At 36.5% G+C, this 14,160-nt stretch overlaps 1 protein-coding gene across 6 annotated transcripts in view; it reads left to right on the top strand.

Moving 5' to 3' along the window:
- Positions 1-14,160, top strand: part of UBR5 (ubiquitin protein ligase E3 component n-recognin 5) — a 149,824-nt gene that overhangs the window by 87,280 nt on the left and 48,384 nt on the right. For all 6 annotated transcript variants that reach the window (XM_010351417.3, XM_003940676.4, XM_010351416.3 and 3 more), the window contains exons 14-21: positions 85-269; positions 2,777-2,886; positions 3,672-3,784; positions 5,109-5,252; positions 5,351-5,462; positions 5,703-5,857; positions 6,106-6,303; positions 13,124-13,334. In XM_010351417.3, coding sequence (XP_010349719.1) covers positions 85-269; positions 2,777-2,886; positions 3,672-3,784; positions 5,109-5,252; positions 5,351-5,462; positions 5,703-5,857; positions 6,106-6,303; positions 13,124-13,334 — 1,228 coding nt within the window. The remainder of the gene's footprint in view (positions 1-84; positions 270-2,776; positions 2,887-3,671; positions 3,785-5,108; positions 5,253-5,350; positions 5,463-5,702; positions 5,858-6,105; positions 6,304-13,123; positions 13,335-14,160) is intronic.

The raw sequence follows: 14,160 nt of genomic DNA, 5'->3' as shown, positions 1-14,160 counted from the left end.
TATTGTATTTCATCCATTTGAAATAAGTATTATATATTTTTAAAAGCTATGTCATTTTGATGGCAGTTTTCTTTTGTTTTCTAGGTATGCTTGAGAAATAATCCTCTTTATCATGCTGGAGCAGTTGCATTTTCAATTAGTGCTGGGATTCCTAAAGTTGGTGTCTTAATGGAGTCAGTTTGGAATATGAATGACAGCTGTAGATTTCAACTTAGATCTCCTGAAAGCTTGAAAAACATGGAAAAAGCTAGCAAAACTACTGAAGCTAAGTAAGTGCTATACCTTAACTAATCTTGCTTTTATACCAGTTCCTTGTTGCTCTGCATATGAATGGGAATAATCAAAGAAGACTTAGAGGTGTATAGTGAAGTTGTAACATAAATTTGAAAGGAATCGCTAAATTTTACTGTTTGTAACATGGCTAATATTTTTATATTAATAGTTGATTTTGATGGCCAGATGACAGTGTTCTCTTTTGATATCCTTGTTTAAGATTGTATCCTTTGCAGGTGTTTTTGTGGCAGTAATAATATGTTTCAGCCTTACTATTAAGCCAATATTCTTCTCTCTCCTTGTGTAATTATCTTCTAACTAACATCCTGCCTACATCTTGATTATTGAAAAGAGTTTTACAGGTTAATGTACTGGAGAGGGAACTATCTGTAAAGAATTTGTAAATATTTTTTTGGGTTGAAGGAATATGTGAATAGAAACACCACTGAGTTTTGTATAGCGCCACATTCTGGGGCTGGCTTATTGTTTGGAGTGTGATACAGAGATCCTTTTTTTTTTTTCTTTTTTTTGAGACGGAGTTTTGCTGTTACTACCCGGGCTGGAGTGCAATGGCACGATCTCGGCTCACCACAACCTCCGCCTCCTGGGTTCTGGTGATTCTTCTGCCTCAACCTTCTGAGTAGCTGGGATTACAGGCATGCTCCACCATGCCCAGCTAATTTTTTGTATTTTTAGTAGAGACGGGGTTTCACCTTGTTGACCAGGATGGTCTCGATCTCTTGACCTCGTGATCCACCCACCTCGGCCTCCCAAAGTGCTGGGATTACAGGCGTGAGCCACCGCACCCGGCGATACAGAGATCTTAACACCTGTGCTTTTAGAAAAATCTGCTCATCTTTAAAAATAATGATTTGTACTATAATTTGGTTATTTGGTACATGAACTTTAAAACTTTACTAAAATTTAAAAATAACTATTTTTCGTAATCTTATAAAAATAGATGACCAGTATAGATACATAGAATTGTAGTGATATCGTGTTCCAGAAATAACATTTAAAACATCGGTGGATTTTTCTTTCCTAAATGTATTCAGGCGTTGAAAAATGATAGGGATTTTACTGTACATAGAGATATTTAAAGTTCTAAAATTTTTTGGTTTACTTTCCACATATACTCAGATGTTATCATTATAAATTTAATAAGTTTACTGCTGTTACTCGTCTCCGTGTTAAAAGTGCAAACTTAAATGTAGAAACAGTGATTACTGTTGTTAAGTGTAATTTTTAACAAACCAAAGCTATTGAACTTCATACCTAATTAAGGTTTTGCTTTCAGTTTTAGTGTTCTCTGTTTTGTTTTTTAAAAAAGGATTTATAGATTTTTCTCCCAATTACATTGAATTTTATATTAAAAAGTAACAAAACATTTTCCTTGTGAATGTTATAAAGAACATTTGAAATAATTTTGATGTGAACAAATATAAACAAGATTAGAATATGCTATTTAAAGCCTGGGATTTATGAACTTTTTAAAGATCTTCCTTGAAATCAGCCATTTCTATTAGCAAAAGAGCTAAGTGAAATTAAATGTTAAGAACATAGTCATTTTCACATCAGTAGTACCGGTGTTTGCTAGTCATTGAAATGCATTCACTTTAAAGGTATGCTAGTGATTAGTCAGTATTGGCTTCTCCCCACCATCACAGGATTTGTGGAGCAGCCAGGAGTATTCACTGTGTGCTTATACTGAACACTCTTGTTAAGATGCCAGTGAAAATCATACTGGTTTTCTTTTGGATTATATCTAAACTCAGGTGAAATTTCTGGTGAGAGTAATAAGAAACAAGAGGTTTAAGATGATAGTCCAGATTATAACAGGTATATAATAACGGATTTGTGAGTAATCAGTGACTTTTCTGATTAAAAATTTACATCTGCCTTTACTGAATAAAAATATTTATTATGTTTTTACTATCTGTAGAATACTGTTTAGTTGCTGTAGTTACTTTCTTAAACAGAGTATTAAATAACTCATTAAAGAGGGCTAAGTTTTTAATCTTGTCATTGGATGGTTTAAGAATAAATTTTTATAAATCATTGTGAATAGTGTTTCTTCTTTGAACTCTAAGAAATTAATGGTCCAATAGGATTTTACTTACTTGCCTTTACCTTTTTTTTCCAGTTAAATTGTCATGCCCAAATCTTAGCAATGTGGAACTTGTTTGCTCAAAAGGCTTTGATAAAGCTGTGTTGATAACTTAAGTATTGATGTTGTTGTTATTTCTAGATAAAGATTATCTGAATTATTGTCTCAAGTTGTCGACAGCCTTTATGTTTTTCCTTCCCATATTAAACCACTGTTTGAAAGCCTACATTGTGTACCTTTTTTCCTTGAGTCTTAAAAATACACAGTGAAAAAAAATTAATATAAATACACAATTTAAAGTTTTTAATATTCTAAGAAAAAAACTTGTCTAAAAAAATAATAGTTTTTATTATTTCATTTCCCTAATTATAAGGAGAATCTTATTTCTTATCTCAGGCCTGAAAGTAAGCAGGAGCCAGTGAAAACAGAAATGGGTCCTCCACCGTCTCCAGCATCCACATGTAGTGATGCGTCCTCAATTGCCAGCAGTGCATCAATGCCATATAGTAAGTTTTATTTGTTGTACACATTGGTCAAAAATAAGGTTTCACGCAGACAATTGTGGATAGTTTGTTTCTGATTTAAAACAACTCTCACCATTTTTTGTATCTTTTTGTATAATTTGTATTTCTACTTCTGTGATTTCTTTGCATAACTTCCTTTGAACAGAAAGATGGCATTTACAGTGTTGACTATTTCCATCGTTTCTCAGAATTAGAGTTTTGTAAAAAATGAGAAATTCATTATAGTAATGGAAATAATTGCCACTAGCTAATCTGTCTACTCACTTTTGTTGAGACTCGTATTATTGTAAATTGGTTATGTCTTGGTCACAACTTTTGCTGAAAATCTGTAGAATTTATAAACCTAGACTTAACTACCACACCATGGATAGAAGGAATTTTTCTAAAAGTTCCTTAAAATAAATTTTATAGTGTAAACTTTAATAGTTATGTGATAGTTTTAACAACAGTCTGGCAGATCTTCCTTTTTAAACTTCAGTCAGATAACCCTAATTTTGAGAGTACAAAATACTTTTTACCCTATTGCTTTGCACTTACTTATAATAGTGTTAATAATTAAACATGAATGGTTATAGCTGTTCTTCACTGTGAATTTATTTGAAGTACAGATTGATCAGAAAACTCCATAAAGCAGTAGCTTAGGAAGTTTTTGAGAAACTTCACTTATGTATCCCTTTAAAGGTAATTTTTCATATAAATGTAGATGAAATCTATAAAGTCTCTTTTACATTTTCTTTTTGGTACTTACCATTTTGTTGTTGTCTAAGAACGACGACGGTCAACCCCTGCACCGAAAGAAGAGGAAAAGGTGAATGAAGAGCAGTGGTCTCTTCGGGAAGTGGTTTTTGTGGAAGATGTCAAGAATGTTCCTGTTGGCAAGGTTTGTTCGAAATACCTAAGAATAAATTAATAACTGAACTGTATTGATGTTGGTTACCCAAGGATTTGTGATTGATACCTGAGTCCTTTCTTCAGGGCTGTTGTATTTACCACCTTCAGTGGTATCTTTAGTTGCACCCCTGCATCTGATGCAGGTCTTTCTTTGTCCCTCACACACAGAGAGATTATGCCTCTCCTTGAGCACTTATGATGATATGTTGCTTTTTAAAAAAAATATATTATTTGGGAATAATTTTAGATTTGTAGAAAAGTTACACAGAGATATATTACCTTTTGATACAGTCCATTCCTTGGATTTGTTAGACAGTTCTAATTGAGGTCATCTTCCGTTACATTTAAAATTCTTCCTTAGTACTGAAAAATCTTACTACAAATCACCTTCCACTTTTTCTCTTCTTGAAGAAAGTTTTGCCTTCTTTGAATGCCATTAATTTCACTCTTCTGCTGACACATATTTAAAATGTACCTGCAGTTGCAGAATATTTGCAAAGTAAAGGTTTTTGTGATTACTCAGTAGTTTCTGAAATGTGATAGTCTTTCATTTATACTTAAAAGGAAAGAGCAGATGTACCAGGTTCTGCAGCTTACAAAGGTCTTTCTCATATACTGTTTCATTTGATTCTCAAAATAGACCTGTAGTTTATGGGTAGGTGTTTTTTCCTAAGAGTAAGATACTGCCTTAAAATGAAAAGCATCAGGTAGCAGAAGTGGGACCCAGATTTGTACTGGTTTTAAATTCTGTGCTTGTCTTTCTGTGCATTACTGACCCTATTCCTGTGTTGACCATGTAGTAGCCACTACCTGTATATGTGGCTATTTAAATTTGTTAAAATTAAATAACTTTAAAAAGTCAGCTCTTTAGTCACATTAGCTTCATTTCAAGTGCTCAGTAGCCACTTAGGGCTAATCACTGCCATGTTGGACACTGCCAATATAGCACGTTGCCATTGTCAAGAAAGTTCTGTCAGAAAGAAAGCTGCTTTAATGTAGTTAAGAGAGGAAGGAGATGGGAAGGTTTCATGGACTATATACTTAAGTTTTTCAATTGATTGCTGAAAACATTTGCAGACTGTAATCACTGGCTTTGTGGGTCAGTTTTCTCCAGCATATGAGTCTTGGATATAGACGTCGATAGCAAAGCTTTGGTGAATCTGTCTAGGTTAATTTTTATAACTTGGTGATCATTGAAGAAACATACCAAGAGTTGGATTCCTTTAATGTTAAATTAGTTCAGCGAATAGAATTTGCGTGTTGATTTTATATAAGCTAATGTTAATGTTCATTGAATTTGCCTGTACTTCCAGGTGCTAAAAGTGGACGGTGCATATGTTGCTGTAAAATTCCCAGGAACATCCAGTAATACAAATTGTCAGAGCAGCTCTGGTCCAGATGCTGACCCTTCCTCTCTACTGCAGGATTGTAGGTTACTTAGAATTGATGAACTGCAGGTAAGGGTAAAGAAGTCATTCAGCAGATGGATATTGGGACAGACTCCTTGAGTTTGTTACGGAGTTTTGAAAAGCAAAATTCCTTTTGTGTCATGCAGGTTGTCAAAACTGGTGGAACACCAAAGGTTCCCGACTGTTTCCAAAGGACTCCTAAAAAGCTTTGTATACCTGAAAAAACAGAAATATTAGCAGTGAATGTAGACTCCAAAGGTAAATTTTGTAACTTTTTCAACTGGCATATTGTATATTTCATTAATACTTGTTCAGGAAATGGGAATATGAAAAAATAATTCAAGGCATTGGCATTTTTTGGTTCCCTATCTGTAACATTATGGAATGGTTTGACTTGACTTAAAGTGTGACCAGAGAAGTTAACTTCTAAAATGTCTTAGATGTTTATTAGAGATAAGATAGATAACATTTTTTCTTCTCATTTATGTGCTTCTGAAGGTGTTCATGCTGTTCTGAAGACTGGAAATTGGGTTCGGTACTGTATCTTTGATCTTGCTACAGGAAAAGCAGAACAGGAAAATAATTTTCCTACAAGCAGTATTGCTTTCCTTGGTCAGAATGAGAGGAATGTAGCCATTTTCACTGCTGGACAGGTAGAGGCTCGTTTTTGCTTTTGAAAAGTGATGACAACACTGGCATTTTTGTGAAGTTAGGGGGTCTGGCTCTGGTTAGCTTGACAGTAAATTATTCAGAAGTTTAGAATATTCGGCACATTTTAATACAAGGTCTCTTATTTGATTATTATCACTAAAATCTAATTTGGAAACAAATGCCTGTCGTAAAAGCGGGATACATTTTTTTTTATTAGGAGTCAAACTTTATTATTTTTCCATTATTACAGGAATCTCCCATTATTCTTCGAGATGGAAATGGTACTATCTATCCAATGGCCAAAGATTGCATGGGAGGAATAAGGGATCCTGATTGGCTTGATCTTCCACCTATTAGTAGTCTTGGAATGGGTGTGCATTCTTTAATAAATCTTCCTGCCAATTCAACAATCAAAAAGAAAGCTGCTATTATCATCATGGCTGTGGAGGTAATTTGAGTTTTGAAACTACTGGGCATTTTAATTCAGAAAACACCACTAATCTTGAATAGATCTTGCAAAAATATTGAATAGATCATTCATTGCCCCTTTCTTCCCTAAAAGAGCTAATAGTCTATTAGGACAACATAGACAAGTAAATCAGTGATTATGGTGTAATTGAAGTGTTTGAGTAAGGTGTGCACATGTTGTCGGAGCACAGAAGGGAGAGATATAAATCATACTGTAACTGTACAGAAGACTTCCTTAAAGAAGTGATACCTGGATGGATCAAATGGAGGTCCCCTAGACACAGGGATGGAGTTGGGAGGTGTCACCCAGGGACCAAGAGCAACCTTTGTGAATCTTAATTAGTAAGTTGGGAGAAAGGGTACTTTCTTTTGATATGACCAGAATTCTGGTAGGTGTCCTATGGGTCAGTGAGTAGCAACTGAAAAGGCTGGAGACAAGGCACTAAGGTGTTTGTGTGCTCACCTAATGTTACCTAAACTTTAGCCTGAAAGCTAGGAGGAGGAGGATTATAAGCCAGTGAATGACATGCTTCTGATTTTTAAGAAAAGATTAGCAGTGGCTGATGGGTGTTTAGAGAGCAGTTGATAGAGATCAGAAGTTTAGACATCAGATAAAAAGGTCAATGTAGGCTGGGTGTGGTGGCTCACACCTGTAATCCCAGCACTTTGGGAGGCAGAGGTGGGCAGATCACCTGAGGTCAGGAGCTCGAGACCAGCCTGGCCAACATGGTAAAGCCCCGTCTGTACTAAAAATACAAAAATTAGCCGGGCATGGTGGCACATGCCTGTAATCTCAGCTACTCAGGAGGCTGAGGCAGAAGAATCACTTGAACCTGGGAGGCAGAGGTTGCAGTGAGCTGAGATTGCACCACTGCACTCCAGCCTGGGCAAACAGCATGACTCCGTCTCAAATAAATAAGTAAATAAATAATTAAGGCAATAATCCAGATTAGAAACAAAGTAAACATCAAGTTTTGGAAATGTGGAAGGAGGGGATGGATTTAAGAGATCTTAAGGAAATAGAAGCTATAAAGCTTGGTAACTAGATTTTAGCAGTGAATGGAAAAAATAAAGCTTGTGATTTGGGCATGGTTGATGGTAGAGAGGAAATCTAGGAGCGGGGAACAAATGGGATAAGGGAAGAGGATGAATTTAGTGTTTTTGTTTGTTTGTTTGTTTGTTTGTTTTTTGAGACAGAGTCTTGCTCTGTCACCAGGTTCCAGGCTGGAGTGCAGTGGCACGATCTCTTCTGACTGCAACCTCCGCCTCCCAGGTTCAAGCAGTTCTCCTACCTCAGCCTCCTGAGTAGCTGGGACTATATACATGCACCACTACGCCCAGCTAATTTTTATATTTTAGTAGAGACGGGGTTTCACTATGTTGGTCAGGATGGTCTCTATCTCTTGACCTTGTGATCTGCCTGCCTTGGCCTCCCAGAGTGCTGGGCTCATGCCCAAATTACAGGCGTGAGCCACTGCGCCCGGCGGATGAATTTAGTTATAAACATGTTATGGTTTGTTGTAGTTGAGTATTTGTTAGATGTGGAGACAATGCATTAGAAGCTGTTGGAACAGTTTAAGTCGAGATTGACCTGATATCACTTAACATTTTAAAAGGATCACTTAGGATGTGCTGAGAGTATTAGGGTGAATGTGAGTAAGTAGGAGTGCCAGTTAAGAGGCTATTATAATAATCCAGGTGGGAGGTGATAGTGATTTAGCCCAGAGGGTGGAGATATGAGTGAGTTGTGACTAGATTCTAGATACATAGTCATGGCTTAATGACAGGGATACATTCTGAGAAATACATTGTTAGGTGATGTCATTGTTGTACAAACATCATGGAGTGTACTTACATGAACCTAGATGGTAAAGCCCATTGCTCCTAGGGAACAAACCTATATAATATATTTCTGTACTGGATACTGTAGGCATTTGTAATGTAGTGATAAGTATTTGTGTACATAAACAATATATCTAAACTTAGAAAAGGTATAGTAAAAATACAGTTTAAAGGATAAAAAGGTGCACCTGTATAGGGCATTTAGCACAAATGAAACTTTGAAGATTGGAGGTTGCTCTGGGTAAGTCAATGAGTGAGTGGTAAGTGAATGTGAAGGCTTATGCTATTACTGTACACTTCAGCTACGCTAAAATTATTTTTTAACCTTTTGACTTGTAATAATAATTCACTTAAAACACGTTATACACAGTTGGGCACAGTGGATCATACCTGTAATCTCAGCACTTTGGTAAGCAAAAGTGGGCAGATCATTTGAGGCCAGGAGTTCGAGGCCATCCTGGGCAACACAGTGAGATCCTGTCTCTACCAAAAAAAAAAAAAAAAATACAAAAATTAGCTGGATGTGGTTGCACCTGTAATCCCAGCTACTCCAGAGGCTCAGGCACGAGAATCACTTGAACCTGAGAGGTGGAGGTTGTAATGAGCTGAGATCGTGCCACTGCACTCTAGCCGGGTGACAGAGTGAGACCCTGTCTTAAACAAAATAAAAAACAGACACATCGTGCAGCTGTATAAAAAATACTTTCTTTATATCCTTAAGATACTTTTTTTGGGGCAGATGTTTATTTTCTTTTTGAAATAAAAAACTTTCAGGCTTGGGGGTACATGTGAAGTTTTACTGCAAAGTAAACTCATGCACAGGGCTTTTTGTACAGATTATTTCATCACCCAGGTATTAAGCACTTTTTTCTATTCTTAAAATTTATCTTTTTAACAAATGTGTAATTTACAATGCCTTCTGTAATATCTCCTGAAGGACCTGCCTTAGGCTGTTTAGTTAACTTAAAAAAAAATAGAAGAAGTACATTCTAAAATAACCAAAGAAAGTACAGTAAATACTTTAGAAAGCAGTAACCTAGTTTTTTAAATAACTATCAGATTTTTATATGATTGGCAGTATGGTAGGTTTATTTATGCCAGCACTGCCACAAACACATGGATAATGTGTTGCAGTATGATTTAACGACAGCTACAATGTCACTAGGCAGTAGGAACTTTTCAGCTCCATTATAATCTTAGACTACAGTCGTATATATGGTCCATCACTGACTATAATGTTTTTTTTTATGCATCACATGACTGTACTAGATTTTTAAGGTAAAACCAATGGGTTTTCTAGTGGCTAAATGTAGGATATCAAATAGATGAAGCAAGACGGTGAAAGGTTTTAGAAAAATGAAGTCATCATTTATTGAGTTGAAGACTGTAGAGTTGAAGATTCAATGAGAGTTTGGTTTTAGACGTGAAGTTTAAGATGTCTCTTCTGATAGAAAAAGTGAGTGTGAAGAAATTCTGATAGATATGTCTCTACTGATAGAAGTGAAGGTGAAGGTTTAGGAGTTTGGTTTTAGACTGGTGAAGATATCTGACAGACAAATTCCTGAACCAAGAGGAGGTGGTTAGTAGAAAGCTAGATGTGTAAGTCTGACCAAGAGAGAAAGGATCAAGCTGGAGAAATTTACTTCAGAGTTATTTTTTAGAGGAATTATATTGAACGAGATTATGGAGGTTGTGAGGAGGAAAGGTCCAAGGACTGAGCCATGAGAACAGTCCCAGCATTTAATTTTCAGGGTGATAAAAGAGTAACCAGCATAGGAGATCGAGAAGGAACATCTACAGGGTTGGAGGAAAGCTAGGATGAGTTGCGTTCTGGAAGCCAAATGAAGACCATGTGTCAAACAGGATGCAGGGATCAACTGTGTCAAATGATGCAGTAGGTCAGTGAAGTGAATACTGAATATTGACTTGGATTTGGCTCCATCTAGGTCGTTGTTGATGAAAGCATCATTCGAGTGAGCTTAGGAGAAAATGAGAGGTGAGAAACTGAAAAATACAACTTTGGAGCAGTTTTTCCATAAAGGATGGAAATGCAACTTAATATGGGAGCATACTCATCCTCCATTAGGTTGGAGGTGAGAAGTACTTTTTAGAACTCCAACCGAAACAGGCTGAATCCAGGTGCTTATGAGCACTGTCTGTAAGCTTTTATTTAGAGACCCAGACATTCTCAGTTTAGCTTTGCTTATAAACCACTACTAGTGGTTTCAAACTGTAAGGAGGTGATGATACGGAGATAGTGGTGGTCTGAACTTGATGCCTAGAAATAGCATTCATATCATTTTAGAATTCTTGATTGGTTACCAGCATTGAAAAATCACAGGATTTATATATAAAATCCAGATTTTCAGTTGCTCTCAAAAAATTAGTTCTGGTATAACTGGGCCTCATAATCTACATCCCCAAAACATTAGTCTGGTCTTTCCAATTCATTGCAGTCCTCCCTACTTAGAGTTTGTTGCTCCAAGTCCTAGTGATGTCGTTTAATATACAGCTTCTGTTATCGTTTTTACACACAGCCTCCCTCCCTCATTTATATTACTTCAGGTGTTGGCATTTGATTCTGTGATCTCTTTGTCAGCATCTGACAGGTTGAGTCATCGTCCCGCAGGTAGGGATAAGGCATGACATCATTAGTCTTTGCACCTCAGTGACTAGGGCCTACCACACAGTAGACCCACAATAAATTTTTTAGTGAGCTCTGACAGTGTGGCAATTCCTCAAGGATCTAGAACTAGAAATACCATTTGACCCAGCAATCCCATTACTGGGTATATACCCAAAGGTTTATAAAACATTCTATTATAAGGACAATGGACACGTATTTATTGTGGCATTCTTCACAGTAGCAAAGACTTGGAACCAAGCCAAGTGTCCATCACTGATAGACTGCATAAAGAAGATGTGACACATATACACCATGGAATACTATACAGCCATAAAAAAGGATGAGCTTATGTCCTTTTGCAGGGACATGGATGAATCTGGAAACCATCATTCTCAGCAAACTGACATAAGAACAGAAAACTAAACACCACATGTTCTCACTCATAAGTGGATGTTGAACAATGAGAACACATAGACACAGGGAGGGGAACATCACACATCAGGGCCTTTCGGGAGGTTGGGGGCTAAGGGAGGGATAGCAGAGGGTTAGGGGATTGGGGAGGGATAGCATTAGGAGAAATACTTAATGTAGGTGACCTGGGGGGATGGATGCAGCAAACCACCATGGCATATGTATACCTATGTGATAAACCTGCATGATTCGCACGTGTACCCCAGAACTTAAAAGTATAATTAAAAAAAAAAAAGTGACAGATATAACATACAGTGATTCAGGGTGAACTTTTCTGTTTGTAACACAACTAAATACTGCTGATACTCTCAGTGTGAGAGCCCATCTACTACAGTCTGACAGGTTGGAGATGAGAGTTTCATGTAGAGTAGCTGCTTCTAACTAAATAACTGGCTATTGCTTGAAACTCTAGTGTACATTACAGCAGTGTACACCAAAATATCTTGATTTTACTTGCCCTTTGGAAGTACTCTGCTCTTTGTTCTTCAGGGAGACTTTGACATTTTCTCTCAACATACTATGTATACATTTCCTTATGTTTTGGCAAGTTTAGAATTAAGCTCCTCTTGAACTGGAGCTTGCTGTTGATGAGGTTACTTTAGAGCCATCGTTAGTTTCACAATCAAAGAGGCCTATTTCACATGTGGTTGGTACTGAAAATAGTTGTTTAGGTGTGTTATCTTGTGTGGACATCTCCACCCACTCTAAAGTTGGGGAGAGGGGAAAGTTTATTTTGACAGTTTTCCAGAGGGTGGCAGGTTGTTCAAATGCAGTTTTTTTCTTTTATATTCCTACATGCTCTTTTCCCTCCTGCTTTTTTCTAGTTACAGTTAAAATGAACAACTTTGTTTTATAAAACTAAAGCTCCATACTCAGTTCATTAAATACTCCATAACTATAGTTTTTCCGTTCTGAAAGAATGAGCTTCTTGGTATGTTCATGCTCTTTGTCAGATAGTTAATGATCTGTTCTATAAATACTTATCAGTACCACCGTGTCTTTGGTAATTAAATTACACCTGTCATGATTACAACCTGCACACTTGAAGGTTTTGGTTTTAATATAACCTTTAAAAGCATAAGAGGTGTGTGGGTGGGTGGCTCACGCCTATAATCCCAGCACTTTGGGACGCTGAGATGGGGGCATCACTTGAGCCCAGGAGTTTGAGACTGGCCTGGGCAACATGGCAAGACTCTGTCTCTACAAAAAGTCAGTTTGCTGTGGTGGTGCATGCCAATGGCCTCAGCTACATGGGAGGCTGAGGTGGGAGGATTACTTGAACCCAGGAGGTCAGTGCTGTAGTGAGCTATGTTCACATCACTGCACTGTAACCTGGACAACAGAGTGAGACTCTGTCTCACACACACACACACACACACACACACACACACACACACACACAAAAGCCTAAGAAGGTGAGAGTAAGCCTGGAATAAAATTCATATCCTTTGCTTAATTGGCTATCATTATTAATAGGGTTCTAATTAGACAGTTACATAACATGAAAAAAAAAACCAGGGATTGACAAACTCTGGCTCAAAGGCCAAATCCAACCACTCATAATCATTTATGCATTGTATGTGGCTGCTTTCCTGTTTCAGTGGCAGAGTTGAGTTAGTTGAGAAAGCTAGAAATACTGTCCTAAACAGAAAGTTTACCCTTCGATCTCTATTCCTGTCGATTGTATGTTCTGCATAAGCTTACCCATAAGTTCTGTTTCTTTTGGTAGGCCACCTGAAATTATCTCTGCTTATTTGCAAATCTGATTATATATTATGGTGTTGGCTGTGAGAAATTTTTAATACAAAATGTGCTACTCAAATTAATTGAGGTTTTTTCCCCCTAATTTGTCTGAGCACAGAAACAAACTTTAATGCAACACATTCTGCGCTGCGACTATGAGGCCTGTCGACAATATCTAATGAATCTTGAGCAAGCGGTTGTTTTAGAGCAGAATCTACAGATGCTACAGACGTTCATCAGCCACAGATGTGATGGAAATCGAAATATTTTGCATGCTTGTGTATCAGTTTGCTTTCCAACCAGCAATAAAGAAACTAAAGAAGAAGAGGGTGAGATTAAGAACTGTAGCAAGGTCTTTGAAAGGAGTTTTTAGACAATTTTGAAAATGTAATAATTGTTAAAAGCAAATCACTATAAAGAATTTGTGTGTACTTTTTTTTTTACTTTCTCAGTCAGTAAAGATGAATATGTAACAAGTAAAATTTTTCATCAGTGTGTTTTCATTGTCTTTAATACTATTCTCTATGATACGTATGAATTGGATTTGTAATGCTAAATGAACTTTACTTATTTTGTAATCACAGATGACTTTTACTACATGGGAATTATTTAGCATGTTAAGCCAAGTTACATTGAGGCAACTTTTATCTAAATTTTCAGAATGTAGATGAAAAAAATAGTGAGGTGTGTTACATGTTTTTGGAAAGTAAACAAGCTTTTTTGCCATAAAGTTTTTAATTGGCTAAATGAAGGGAGAAATTGAAAACAGTGTAAATGTGTAATTGATAAATGTTTTTCTTATTGTGAATTTGCTGATGATATTCTGGCAGCTGCATTTTTGAGTAGTGCTTTGCAGGTTTCTGACCTTTATGTCATTATCATTGAATCAGTAAGGATTATACATAGTATATAAACTAAGACTGAAATACTGGTAAGTAGGTCTTTTTCTATTTTAATAGTTAAAGCTAAATTTCAGTCTTTTTATTAATGACCTTTGGAGTTTGAAAAGTAAGGCAGTATAAGGAAATACATCACATATGAAAGATCATATAGTTCAATCTGTCTTAAGTGTTTGTTACTCTAAGGAGGAAAAATTGAACAATTGGTTATCTAGTATGTGAATTAGAGTACTAAATATATAGAGATTAATGTTCA

The sequence above is a fragment of the Saimiri boliviensis genome, chromosome 15 (genome assembly GCF_048565385.1).
Source record: "Saimiri boliviensis isolate mSaiBol1 chromosome 15, mSaiBol1.pri, whole genome shotgun sequence".
Lineage (NCBI taxonomy): Eukaryota > Metazoa > Chordata > Mammalia > Primates > Cebidae > Saimiri > Saimiri boliviensis.
This window is presented reverse-complemented; position numbering and strand designations above follow the sequence as displayed.